At 43.3% G+C, this 14,494-nt stretch overlaps 1 protein-coding gene across 2 annotated transcripts in view; it reads right to left on the bottom strand.

Annotated features, from left to right (window-relative positions):
• Window positions 1-948: 948 nt before the first annotated feature.
• ANKRD42 (ankyrin repeat domain 42) overlaps window positions 949-14,494 on the bottom strand; it is a 53,064-nt gene continuing 39,518 nt past the window's right edge. For both annotated transcript variants that reach the window (XM_030200100.1, XM_030200101.1), the window contains 3 exons: window positions 12,656-12,782; window positions 4,487-4,628; window positions 949-1,718 (listed from right to left, as the gene is read on the bottom strand). In XM_030200100.1, the coding sequence (XP_030055960.1) occupies window positions 1,617-1,718; window positions 4,487-4,628; window positions 12,656-12,782 (371 nt within the window). In that variant the 3' untranslated portion in view covers window positions 949-1,616. The remainder of the gene's footprint in view (window positions 1,719-4,486; window positions 4,629-12,655; window positions 12,783-14,494) is intronic.

Here is a 14,494-nt window from a genome sequence, read left to right as displayed (position 1 = left end):
CGCAAGCAAGACAAGTGAAGGCAACGGAACGCTGGACATAGAGGGGAGGACAGAATCGAGGGACATCGAGGAGAGGGCAGGGCAGAGGAGAATCGGCACAGGAAAATCGCTGCACATGGAGGGGAGGTCAGAATGGCGGGCTACAGAGGGTTATGGGAGGGGAGGGAAGAATCGCTGGACATGGAGGGGAGAAATCGCTTTGACAAGAGCCTTAAAAACATAATCACCATTACAAGATAGCCTTGCTAGCACCCGTTTCATTTTGTTGAGAAATGGGCCTTTTTTTTTTCACTAGTCCTATATAATAATTCTCACCTCCAACATTCTATGTGTCTGCCTGCCTGTGTCCGTAACTTTCTTCACAGATGGGCTCCGAAACCCTAGCTGATGTCACTAGACAGATTATGACGCGTCCTATATAATAATTCTCACCTCCAATGTTCTATGCGTCTGCCTGCCTGTGTCCGTAACTTTCTTCACAGATGGGCTCCGAAGCCCGGAGGGTTGGCGGCGGGAAGGGGGCTTGAGAGGGTCGCGGCAGGGGGGTCCAGGGGTCAGGAACTCCGAGGGGGGTCAGGAAATCGGAGGAGGGAGGCAGGGAGGTGGGGGTCTGGAACTCGGAGAGAGGGAGGGGGGGTCTGGAATTCGGAGGGGGGAGGGAGGGCGGGGGTCTGGAACTTGGAGGAGGGGGGGAATACACCACCTGTACAAAAACTAAAACAAAAAACAGGGGGACGACCCTGGAACTCGGAGGGAGGAGGGACGACTACCCTGGAACACGGAGGAAGGGGGAACACTGGAACTGGGTGGGAGGGAGGGAGGGGCCCCAGGCACACACTCTCTCTCAGACACACTCGCACCCAGTCTCACTTTCTCTGTCACACACACACACACACACTCACAGATTCACTCTTTCTCACACAGTCACTATCACACACACTCTCAAACATACACACTCCGAGGAAACCCTTGCTAGCGTCCGTTTCAATTGTGTCAGAAACGGGCCTTTTTTACTAGTCTTTTATAAAACAGCAAAACTGTCAGCATTGAGCAACTTATATTTTCCTATAACTTTTTATGCATTAGAAAAAGTGAATATGTTTTTCTTTGGCATACATGTAGTATAAGCCAGCATTACAAAGCAGCAGTGAGACCGGGCCACTTTAAGAGGACATCAGTAAAGGAGCACAACAAAAAGAAACAGCTTACATTCCACGTTTCCCTTTAAAATGATCTCTTTAGTTAAAACGTGTATCTGTTGCAGATTAGAGGGCTAACTGCTTCTTTTCATTGGATGCCCGCCAGTATGATTCTAAGGAAATTAGATTGTGCGTTGTTACCTCACTGCAGCTCCAGACCAGATTCACACAAATGTATGAACAGCAACTGCTCAGAGTGTGATATGATGAAGGCCACAGTAAAAGGTCCCTTGAGTCCAAGACAATATAAAAAGTAGATTAAGTACTAAGACAGAATAGACAAAACCTTGGAAGAAATCCACAGGAAAACAAAGCAATGGAGCTGTGAAGCAGCTGCAATGCTATTTGGAGCAGTCTAGATACTGCTGTTGTAAAATAGTGTAAGGCCTGGAGCGTTTACATCATGGTTATGGCCATTCACTTCTCTGTGCCTCGTCTCACAAACACTCCCCCTGGATAGCTCTGCTGCTTTTTCCTAGTTTTCTTTTTCTCCTTGTTTGTATCAGATACCTTTTCTTCCTAGAGGAATAAGAGATGAATATGTTAAATGTACTTGGCATGGCTTTATTTCTTTATGGAACTATGTTAATAAAATATATACCTCATACACTATTCATTGAAATGGCTGTTATTCAGATTAGTATTTCAAAATTAAAATTTAGCCTTTTTGTACAAATATTTAAACCAAGGACCTCCAAAGCGTTCCCAGTTCATACAGATGCTGGCATATAGTTGAATCCTGCTCTTGTCTCTTGAAGCTGGCTCCCATACTGGATGTTAACAAAACATACAGATAGTCAGAGGATGCCGTGGTTACATAAGAACATAAGCATTGCCATACTGGGACAGACTGAAGAGCCATCAAGTATTCCGTTTCCAACAGTGGCCAATCCCGGGCACAAGTATGTGCCAAGATCCCAAAAGAGTTTCTCTCTCTGAACTGGAGATTTTATTTTTATTTTTGTTACATTTGTACCCTGCGCTTTTCCCACTCATGGCAGGCTCACTGTGGCTTACATGGGGCAATGGAGGGTTAAGTGACTTGCCCAGAGTCACAAGGAGCTGTGCCTGAAGTGGGAATTAAATTCAGTTCCTCAGGACCAAAGTCCACCACCCTAACCACTAGACCACTCCTCCACTGTTGTTGCTACTATGTGAGATTCTACATGGAATGTTGCTATTCCACTAGCAACATTCCATGTAGAAGTCGGCCCTCGCAGATCACCAATGTGGCCGCGCAGGACATCAGACTCAAAGAAACAGAAGCCTGCGCAGCCTTCTACATGGAATGTTGCTAGTGGAATAGCAACATTCCATGTAGAATCTCCAATAGTAACAACATTCCATGTAGAATCTCCAGTAGTATCTATTTTTTTTTTGTTACATTTGTACCCTGCGCTTTCCCACTCATGGCAGGCATAATGCGGCTTACATGGGGCAATGGAGGATTAAGTGACTTGCCCAGAGTCGCAAGGAGCTGCCTGTGCCTGAAGTGGGAATCTAACTCAGTTCCTTAGTTCCCCAGGACCAAAGTCCACCACCCTACCCACTAGGCCACTCCTGGGATATTTTGGCCTAAACACTGAATTTGGGGATGTGCATAAGGAAAGTGAGTGGAGAGAGAAATTGGAGTCCACAGACCATGAAGGCTTTTGACATACTTTCCAGTTGCACTTGGTGGATACAGTTCCTTTTTGAGTGTTTGCTTATTTGTACCTAGTTTGGATGATTGAATTTTGCAGGTGCTGTGGGAAAACAGATGGCAGAGAATGAGTCTTTCCTCAGGGAAGCTAAAATTTTATTTCTGAAATGCTACCCAGGTCTTGACTGTTCAATTTACAAAGCAATTGCTTCCTTCACCTATCAATGTATCGTTGAGGTCTTATGTGCTGGAGAATCAGAGCCATCCCAATCTTCAAGCAGATTAGGTAGTTGCCTGGGGAAACAGCTTCTGGGAAGTGGTAAAAAGCAACTGCGGTCAAAACAAAACTATAGATTTGATAACCACACAAACTGAAAAGTGCCATCAATGTGTAATTTTGTCTGCAGTAAGAATGTTTTCAAATTACCCAGTCTGTTTACCCATGGAAGTGACCTTTGGAAATTATACTTATTAAAAAATTATCCTTCACAAGAGTACCTCGGTGCAGAACCCAAATACATGCCTATTTTATAAAAACACAAAGGTGCCTACATGTCTTGATAAAAGACCAGCACAAAATATGTGGCTACACCCATTTACACCAGCTTGGAAGCAGGCATAAGGATACACAGCTAATGTCATGTGTGTTTTTTAGTAGGAGCAAGGGGATGGTAGGAATGCCAGACATCGTGTGTGGGAGGAGGGAGGTAGGTCTTGAATATAAACAGAGATTAAATTTTTGATGCCTTTTAGCCAAAACATATTGGTTTATATTTGAATATATACGATATGTACTTTTATAGGATGGGGCTCCGATGATCATGACGAGCTTATCAAAATCTTGTGTATGGGAAACTAGAGGCCCTGATTACTAAGCCGCACTATAGGTGTGCTAGCGTTTTTAGCGTGTGTTAATGGCAGAGACACCCATAAGAATAGATGGGTGTCTCTAGTGTGCGCTAAAAACACTAGTGTGCCTTAGTAAACAGGGCCTTAGATGTCAAAGGGGTTCTTTTCCTAAGTTGTGGTAAGTGCTAGCATATGCTTACTGCAGGATGTGCTTAGGTGTCCTGCAGTAAGCATATGCTAGTCCAAATCTGCCTGTACTACTTATGAGCTAAAAAATATTTTTTTGTTGGAGGGTGCATTCCTGCACTAATCAGCATGTCCGTATTACTACGCACTAACTGTCCATCATGTGGGCTTAGAAAGAATAGAAAAGGTGCTTTTATAGCTCTATAACAGCAAGAGTTCCATGGGGATTCAACGTTTATAATCATCGTGTGTCAAAAAAAACCTTCTTTTTCAAGAACAGTTTTAAAAAACACAGTTTAAGCCATGATTAAGCCAGCAAGGGTCACTGTAAGATGTCCACCTCTATTTCTTAGCTACAGCAAAGTCTATATTAAGATAGCTAAGGCAAATAAAGCTGATTTTATTCAAAATCTCTCAAGTTCTAGGTAAAATGGCTGTTTGTTGGCCATACAGATGTGGATGGTTAGTAAGACTCAGATTCTATTAGTGGGTAGGCAGAGAGCTCAAGGATCTTTAGAGGACGCAGAGTTTCAGGGTAAAGATGCAAATTCTGGACAGAAAGTAAAGAATGATAGTTCTGAAATAGATGATACCAAAACCAAGTACCAACCGAGGAGGTAATGGAGGTCTGCAGATTCTCTATGCACCCACTGAGGTGACCGATTTCTGCCCGGTAATCATCTAGCTGACTCTCCAGTTTCTCTCGACGTAATCGTTCATATTCCAGTTGGGCTTTTAGCTCTTTAATAATTCTGGCAAAAATAAATCAAAGACAGCAAACAATGACATTTCAGTGCTGATATTCTACAACTTCATAAGATGTTTACATGTTACTTCTTTGCTTTACCCTTCACTATCAATTATAATGCTCTATTACGTATTGTGTTGACATTGTAAGTAGTATACCATGCCATAGTTTGTATTGTTTTTGAATATTTTTACTGCTGTAATTGCCTATTGGTCAAGTTTGATCTATTTTTACAGTATACCACCTTGAGTGAATTCATTCAAAAAGGCAGTAAATAAATCCTAATAAATAATAAATAAAATATTAGGCAATAAGATTTCATTAACATGTATTGCCTAGGAAGGAAGAACATCGCAAACACTGCAAAATCTTTACCAAGCATTTCTTTTTGCGATAGTGGACTAATTGTCTGGATTTAGAATTTTGTTTAAATGTCCTTCTGTTCTATTCCTTTTGTACTTTTTGACCTCATGTGCAACTTTCTTTAAATTAATCACCTTACTTTCTATCTCCTCTTACTCTCTTACCTATCTATAGGTTCCATCTTTGCTTATACCCTTTACTGTCAATTAAAATGTTCTATCACGTATTGTGTTGACATTGTAAGTAGTAAACTATAAAACCACAAAAAGAGCGGAAGAAAAACCAAAACAAACCAGAAAAAACCATAGGGAGTAAGAGCACCAGAAAAGTTTATTAGGACCCTAATAAACTTTTCTGGTGCTCTTACTCCATATGGTTTTTTCTGGTTTGTTTTGGTTTTTCTTCCGCTCTTTTTGTGGTTTTATGTGTGTTTTGCGGGAGACTTGGACCTTCTTTTTGTTGGTTTGACAAGTAGTATACTATGCCATACTTTGTATTGTTATTTGCATGTTTTTACTGCTGTAATTGTCTATTGCACATGCTTTATTTATTCTTATTGTACACCGCCTTGAGTGAATTCCTTCAAAAAGGCAGTAAATAAATCTAAAGAAAGAACTAACTTTGCCAAGATGGGGAAATTTCTCAAGAAAGGATTAGTTGAATGGGAACAGCTGAAAGAAGTAGAACAGCAGTGGGCAAAACTGAAAGAAGCTATTTTAAAGGCGACAAACCTTTATGTTAGAAAATTATATAAAAGTAAGAGGAAAAGAAGGCCGCTCTGGTTCTCAAACGTAGTAGCTGAAAAGGTAAGGGAAAGAAGGTTAGCCTTCATATGTTACAAGACAACTCAGAAAGAGAAAGACAGGCAAAAATACCTGGAGAAGCTGGAAAAGTGGCAGGAAAGCAAAGAGGCAAATGGGGAAAAAAAGATAGTCGATACGGTAAAATTGGCGGATATTACATTTTTCAGATATGCAAGTGTGGTAGAACAGTGTGTTTTAAGCCTGTAAAATTGCCTTATTTCCTTTTGGTCCAAGTGCATTTCTCTAGTCTGGCCAGCAGGTGGTGTATGTTTAAGCCTTTTGGAAAGGCAGTCTGGAGTATACTTTCAAAGATTGTTGTTCTGGGCTCTGATTGGCCCAGAGAATTCATTTTCATTTGGAATGCACTGGCTTTTGCCCCAGTATTAGCCAGGAAGAAAAGAGAATAGGATCTCTTTGCTGAGGCTCTGTGAACAGTTAAATGTCCTGATCTCCCCTGGTACTACTTAGATAGTTTTATAATTGATCCATATTTCAGTTACCTGTTATTGTTTGCAACTTTTCTGTTCATTGTTCAATATTTTTAAGACATTGTACAATTTTCAGTTTATTGCCTCTGCCTGTCTCAGAAACGACAAAATGCAAGCCCTTTGGTCGTGGGAGGAACCAGCATTCGTAGTGCACTGGTCCCCCTCACATGCCAGGACACCAACCGGGCACCCTAGGGTGCACTGCAGTGGACTTCAGAAAAAGCTCCCAAGTACATAGCTCCCTTACCTTGTGTGCTGAGCCCCCCAAAACCCACTACCTACAACTGTTCACCATTACCATAGTCCTTATGGGTAAAGGGGAGCACCTAGATGTGGGTACAGTGGGTTTCTGGTGGGTTTTGAAGGGCTCACATTTACCACCACAAGTGTAACAGGTAGGGGGGGGGGGGGGCCTGGGTCCGCCTGCCTGAAGTGCACTGCACCCACTAAAACTGCTCCAGGGACCTGCAAACTGCTGTCATGGACCTGGGTATGATATTTGAGGCTGGCAATAAAAAAAAATTTACTTTTTTTTTTAGGGTGGGAGGGAGTTAGTGACCACTGGGGGAAGTCATCCCCGATTCCCTCCGGTGGTCATCTGGTCAGTTTAGGCACTTTTTTGTGGCTTGGTCGTAAGAAAAAAAGGACCAGGTAAAGTCAGAGACGCCCTTTTTTTTCCATTATGGGTCGAGGACGCTCATGTGTTAGGCACGCCCAAGTCCTGCCTTCACTACACCTCTGACACTCCCCCAGGAACTTTGGTCATCCCCGTGACGGAAAGCAGTTGGGGATGCCAAAAATCGGCTTTCCATTATACTGATTTGGGCGACCCTTTAAGAAGGACTCCCATCTTGCGCTTTGTGTCGAAAGATGGGCATCCTTCTCTTTCGAAAATAAGCCTGATGGTGAACAGGAAGATGCTGAACTAGGGAGCTAGGTCTGTCTGGATGCCAAGTGTTAATGTACTTACATATATCTCCAGCATACTGCAAATATTGTTCTGTTTAATATGGTGCATTATTTTTATTTTTTTGGCATATAATTTCTGGAGCATATTCAGTGTGCACATTACCATCAATAACAGAGGTACTGGGGAGTCAGCAGATACAGCTACACCAGAGTCACATAGAGGGGCATAATCGAATGCAAACGCTTATCTCCATGGGTGTTTATCTCTGAGAACGGGTCCGTGAAGGGGCGGACCGAACCGTATTTTCGAAAAAGATGGACGTCTATCTTTAGGTTCGAAAATACTGTTTGTGCCAGGCAAATGCATTGGATGTAGGCGTTTTCATTTTTCAGCGATAATCAAAACCGAAGCGCCCAGCTCAAAAACGAACAACTCCAAAGCTTTGGGTTGTGGGAGGGGCCAAGATTCGTAGTGCACTGGTCCCCTTCACATGTCAGGACACCAACTGGGCACCCTAGGGGGCAATTGTAAAAAATAGAAATAAACATTAAATTACCTCCCAGGTGCATAGCTCCCTTCCCTTGGGTGCTGAGCCCCACAAATCCCCCCCCAAAACCCACTGCCCACAACTCTACACCATTACCATAGCACTTAAAGCTGATGGGAGCACCTACATGTGGGTACAGTGGGTTTTGGAGGCCTACCATTTACCAGCACAAGTGTTACAGGTAGGGGGGGGATGGGCCTGGGTCTACCTGCCTGAAGTGCACTGCGGTACCCACTAAAAGTGCTCCAGGGACCTGCATACACGCAGGCCTCTAGGACTTGTTGCTGCTGTATAACATTGGCACACCAGTTGACACCTGAAGACTAATCTCTCTGAAAACGTCCTTTATTGGAATAAGCACGTTTACTCACAGTTAACTGCAGGTCACAGGTTGTGCCCCACTGGCAACAAGTCTCCCTGGTACTGAGATTAGCAGTAGGTCAGAGCTGGCAGAATGCTGTACAATGCCCTTTTTCAGCCACATTCAAGGTAAGAACTAAGTTCTCTAACGTGGCTAACACATGAAAGGGATCTAAAACTGGCTTACAAAAATGGCCACTACCTCATGGACTACCGGAAACAAAACTGGACACACTCTAACCCAGTTAGCAGGGGGAAAAGCACCATGGGAGTACAACCTACCAACTACCAACATCGTGAACACTTACCACAAGCTAGTGGAATCACGGAGCCCAATACCCTACACCCACCAACATGCATTGCTGATGTGATTCTGCAGTGCACATAACAGAAAAGGTGTCAAATTCACCCGAGAGCCACATCAGAACCAGGGAAAGACTGTCAGAGGATAGAACACATTCTGCTGTGATGGAGGTGGGTACGGCATTTGAGGCTGGCATAGAGGCTGGAAAATAAAGTTTTTACAGTGGCATTTCTTTTGGTGGGAGGGGGTTAATGACCACTGGGGGAGTCCGGGGAGGTCATCCCCGATTCCCTCCAGTAGTCATCTGGCCAGTTGGGACACTTTTTTGGGACTTGTTCGTGAAAAAAAAGGGTCCAACAAAAGTGACCCAAAATTGCGGTACAAACACCTTTTTTTTTTATTATCAGCTAAAGACGCCCATCTCTGTTAGGGTCCCGCCTTCACCACGCCTCCGACACCCCCCTGTCAACTTTATTCGTTCCCACGACAGAGTGCAGTTGAAGACACCCAAAATCGCCTTTCGATTATACCGATTTGGGCGCCTTTGTGAGAAAAATGCCCATCTCCCGATTTGGGTCGAAATATAGGCGTTTTTCTCTTTCGAAAATAAGCAGGATAGTGGACTCGTTCCATGCTGTGTTTAAAAGTGTCCCACTGTCCTTTTACTGTTGACATAGGTGTTGTCCCCCACTCCAAGGATTTTAACTTGCTCCGTTCCATTCTCCTCCACTCCATACACCACCCTAGCCATACCTATACCATGACTAGCCTGCCCACTTTAGCCTCCCCAAACAGCTAAGTCGCCCACTGCTTATGATCATATAACAGGAATATGATAAATGTCAACAGAATATAAATGATACCATAATAGGCAACATGGAAAAACATTCATATAGCAGATATGATACTCACAATGTCAGGACAATACAAATGAGATACCTTAATAGGCACACACTAGAACATTCAAATAACAGATATCGTGCTCACACTGTTTGTACAATACAACATCTTAATAGGCAGTTGAGGGGGAAAACACTGGGGTGTTAGAGGGCAGAGCTCTCTTAATCCCTCTTATAAAGTACTGCCCAACATGAACATTTTTACAAAACCTACATGTACCTGGGACCAGATGTAAATCTCAAAAGTTTTTACAAAGCTAGAGAGCTGTTCCCACAGGGGGGCTCTGATGGATGATATCACCCACAAGTGAGATGATGATATTCTTTTTGTCATCAGAGAACAGGGAATACACACGTAGCTTTTGGTTGGGCCCTAAACTACTCCCTCTTAACATCGGCACATAAGGCAGATTTACACATGTAAATCCCAGCTTTCTAAACTCAGGTTGCACATGCATATCTGAGATACATGTGCAAATGTCAGTACTTACAAGTGTAAATCACAAATGAGGCTTCTAAAATAAGCACCACATTTGGTCTTTGTGGTGGTGTTCCTTAGACAATACATTAATTTTCTTCCATACTCTCCACATAAATGCATCAGAGGATGAGGAGATGGAAAACATGAAGATGAAGAAACTGAAGTGCATTTGCAGGGGCATTTTCGAAATCGGGAGACATAGTAACATAGTAGATGACGGCAGAAAAAGACCTGCAAGGTCCATCCAGTCTGCCCAACAAGATAACTCATATGTGCTACTTTTTGTGTATACCCTACTTTGATTTGTACTTGTGCTCCTCAGGGCACAGACCGTATAAGTCTGCCCAGCACTATCCCCTCCTCCCAACCACCAGTCCCGCTTCCCACCACCGGCTCTGGCACAGACCGTATAAGTCTGCCCAGCACTATCCCCGCCTCCCAACCACCAGCCCCGCCTCCCGATCTTGACTAAGCTCCTGAGGATCCATTCCTTCTGCACAGGATTCCTTTATGCTTATCCCACGCATGTTTGAATTCTGTTACCGTTTTCATTTCCACCACCTCCCGCGGGAGGGCATTCCAAGCATCCACTACTCTCTCTGTGAAAAAATACTTCCTAACATTTTTCTTGAGTCTGCCCCCCTTCAATCCATAAATCATTCCTCCGCTGCATATACAATATCCCATCAGCGGACCATACCATCAGAATACCTCTCCTTCAACTGAAAGCGTCACAGGTTTTAACTTTATAGCGATGCATTTCTTCATCAATAAGACCTTACACGCACGTGTGAGACGGGCGTCCTTCTCTCAGGGTCACCCAAATCGGCATAATCGAAAGCCAATTTTGGGTGTCCTCAATTGCAGTCTGTCGCGGGGATGACCAAAGTTCACAGGGGCGTGTCAGAGGTGTAGCGAAGGCGGGACTGAGGCATGCCTAAGAGATGGGTGTCCTCGGCCGATAATGGAAAAAAGGAGGGCATCCCTGATGAGCATTTGGTCGACTTTACTTGGTCCATTTTTTTTCACGACCAAGCCTCAAAAAGGTGCCCAGATGACCACCGGAGGGAATCGGGGATGACCTCCCCTTACTCCCCCAGTAGTTACCAACCCCCTACCACCCTAAAAAAAAATTTTTTTTTTAATTTTTTGCCAGCCTCAAATGTCATACCCATTTCCATGACAGTAGTATGCAGGTCCCTGGAGCAGTTTTAGTGGGTAAAGTGCACTTCAGGCAGGCAGACCCAGGCCCATCCCCCCCCCCCCCCACCTGTTACACTTGTGCTGGTAAATGTGAGCCCTTCAAAACCCACCCAAAACCCACTGTACCCACATGTAGGTGCCCCCCTTCATCTTTTAGGGCTATGGTAGTGGTGTACAGTTGTGGGGAATGGGTTTTTTTTTTGGGGGGGGGGGGGGGTTGGGGGGGCTCAGCACCGAAGGTAAGGGAGCTATGCACCTAGGAGCAATTTGTGAAGTCCACTGCAGTGCCCCCTAGGGTGCCCAGTTGGTATCCTGGCATGTGAGGGGGACCAGTGCACTATGAATGCTGGCTCCTCCCATGACCAAATGGCTTGGATTTGGTCATTTTTGAGATGGGCGTCCTCGGTTTCCACTATCGCCGAAAACAGGGGACGACCATCTCTAAGGTCAACCATCTCAACATTTAGGTCGACCATCTCTAAGGTTGACCTAAATGTTGAGATTTGGGCGTCCCCTACCGTATTATCGAAACGAAAGATGGATGCCCATCTTGTTTCGATAATAGCGGTTTCCCTGCCCCTTTGCCGGGACGTCCTTAGAAATGGGCGCCCCCTTCGATTATGCCCTTCCACGTGTTCTACAGCTTTGTCTACGGAAGTTCTAAGTTCTAGAACATCAAGCTAGGGAAACTTCTCCAAAATTTTTCTATGTTCTTGTGAACTGTTTAGACAAGAATGTAGTCAAATACCTTATTATTCATACTCAATGTTGCGTGTGCTCAAGCACACACAGCACCCACAGAGCCAGCTTCTACTGTAATTTTCTGTTCCTTGGCCTCCCTCTGGGTGCTTGTCTAGATCCATCCAGTCTTTGCAACTGGAAATACTGTAATTATTTTAAACATTTGTGATATTACACTATGGTATTAAAAGACCATTATAGCAAAGCGGGTTTGGTGGGTACAAAGTTTATTTTGGGAGCTTGGATGAGTGGAAATCCCCCTTCTTTTTGTAACTGGCACAAAGGTTGCGTAACTTGGAACGAAATGGAGCCAAACCTCTTATAAACGTAAGAAACCTTTTCTATCCGTATGGGAGAACTATGTACAATCTCTAGCACCCAAGTTCAAAGTTTGGTTTTAAATTAACTATGAATTTGAGAAGAAGAGGTTTTGGTAAGGAAGGCATAGTGGTTTTCCTTTTTCTTTTTTTATGGGTAGGCTTTCAGAAACATGGCTTCTCACAAGGGGACACTAGTTCTATTGTAAGGTATTTATGTTTGTTTTTGATTTGCTAGGTTCTGATTTGAAGGAAGGGATGAAGTTGGAAAAGGTTGGGGGTGTAAAAGAAGGTTTTGTTTTTGGGTTGTTTTATTTTAAGGACAAATTGTTTTCTGCTTTACTGTATTAGTTTCCTGATTATCTTTGTATTGACTGCTGGTTTGTTCTGACTGCTTTTTGTATTGGGTACCATTGTTTCAATAAACATATTTACATTAAAAAAGACAATTACAACAATAAGTATAATATAGCAAAGCAGTTTCCATTTGTAATGATTTAAGCCATTTTGGTCACATATTTGTGGATGATAAAAAAAAACAACCACAAAAAAGACAGATAGAAGGCTATATTCAATCAAGTGTGCCCTCAGCAAAATATGTTTTGGAAAGATTACCTTTCAGATTCTTTTTCTTCCTTCTTCTTCTTGATATCGTCTTCCAATATCCCTCCTAGCTGTCCGTAGTTGCTTTTGGCGATTTCCAGAAGTCTTGTAAGTTCTCCAATCTTTTTAAATGCTCTTACTGTAAAACAGATTGTTGATATTTACTCAGCAAAGTTATACCAAGATAAAAAAGTACTGTAACACAATACCAAAAGCACGCCAGATAGAACACTTCTCAGGACCTTCATTATTTTGTACAGCAGCTGTGGGTAGGGCCCTTAATATTCAGCATTCCCATTCGAGTATCCGTAATCTAAAATCAGCATTGCAATTTGAAAACTGGTGTTCATAATACGATCTATTTTAATAGACCTATGTTTTTCTAGTGTGGGGATTCAATATAATATATACGCTCCAGACTATCCCAAACACTCTTTCATATCACAGTTTCACAAGGTATTCCCACAGTGCACTACTTCATTATCATTTTATATCAAACGGGGATCTTTTGTAGAAAAATAGAAAATCACGGGTTGATCGATGATGATGTAAGCAACACCACTAAAACTACTGAGGCTTAGTCCCCAGATGGTGGAAGTACTTGAAATTCTGAAGATCCCCGTTTGATATAAAATGATAATGAAGCAGTGCACTGTTGGAATACCTTGTGAAATTGTGATATGAAAGAGTGGTTGGGATAGTCTGGAGCGTTCATAATACGATGGCATATTCCTACTACTACTATTACTTATCATTTCTATAGCACCACTAGACATTATCAAGGCTGTACACAAAAACATTAAAGACAGTCCCTGCTGGCAGAGCTTACATTAATTTTTAGAAGAGAAAATTCAGCCAAGCACTTGGGGTGGAAGGAAGAAGATTATTCTCAACTGGTAGAATAATTATATTCAAAATCTTGTCCTGTTTTCTGTCAGCATCTCACAACATACTGCTGTAAAGCTTGTTGGCAAAAATAGGCCGCGACCCGAGTCATGCTTTACTGATATATGGTGCATAGATAGAGGTGACCTTGCAATTCCAGTAGCTTCCTTTCAAAGAAGTTACAATGTCTGAATGTGACAAGATACTGTACAACAAAAGATGCAGATAAAAACATGGCTAAGCTCAAGCAGGAGTGCATATGGAAACATAGGCCCCAAACACAAAAACATTCTTTTGTAAATGATAAATGCTTTAACTTCCTGGGATGGGGCATTTTTTTTTTTTTTACTCCTTCCTTCTCAATGTGCCTTCTGTAGTCTAACAGGAACATTCTGGAGTCCCAGCTCCTAATCTGACTTGCTGCAGAGTTAGGTAATGGAAGATGGACATGCCTGCTAGTTACTGGTCAGGTGAGGGGGGGGTGTCTTCATCACGGTTTTTGGAGGACTTAAGGAAGGGCAGGTCTTCCTTTACAGCAGTCTAAGAGAGAAGGAGAAACTGCATGGGCCCAAAGGATGATGGGAAGCAGCCTTCCTGATGGCAGTCTAGATCATACCAGGGGCGTAGCTAGGTTGAGCCATGGGGCATGGGCCCCCCACAGATTTAGTCTTAGCCCCCTCTACTTTTGACCCCCCCCCCCCCCGCCGACCCTCCCCACCACTTTTGACCCCCTCCCTGCTGTTGCTTCTGCTGCCACAAAGCACCTTTACTGGGGGGGGTCCCCAACAGGTAGGCGCTCAGGTCTGTGCATTGCTCAGAATGCTCATTTTAATACTAATGAGCTCCTTGCAATGTATTTGCATAGGGTTTTTGGTAGCTGCTAACGGCACACGTTAGAGCCACGGAAAACACCTTTGTGCATTACTCGCTAAATAATATTTGCTTTAGACTGGCTGCAACGAGTCT

This window comes from Microcaecilia unicolor, chromosome 4 (genome assembly GCF_901765095.1).
Source record: "Microcaecilia unicolor chromosome 4, aMicUni1.1, whole genome shotgun sequence".
NCBI lineage: Eukaryota > Metazoa > Chordata > Amphibia > Gymnophiona > Siphonopidae > Microcaecilia > Microcaecilia unicolor.
The sequence above is the reverse complement of the archived record's forward strand: the minus strand, read 5'-3'. Positions and strand labels throughout refer to the sequence as shown.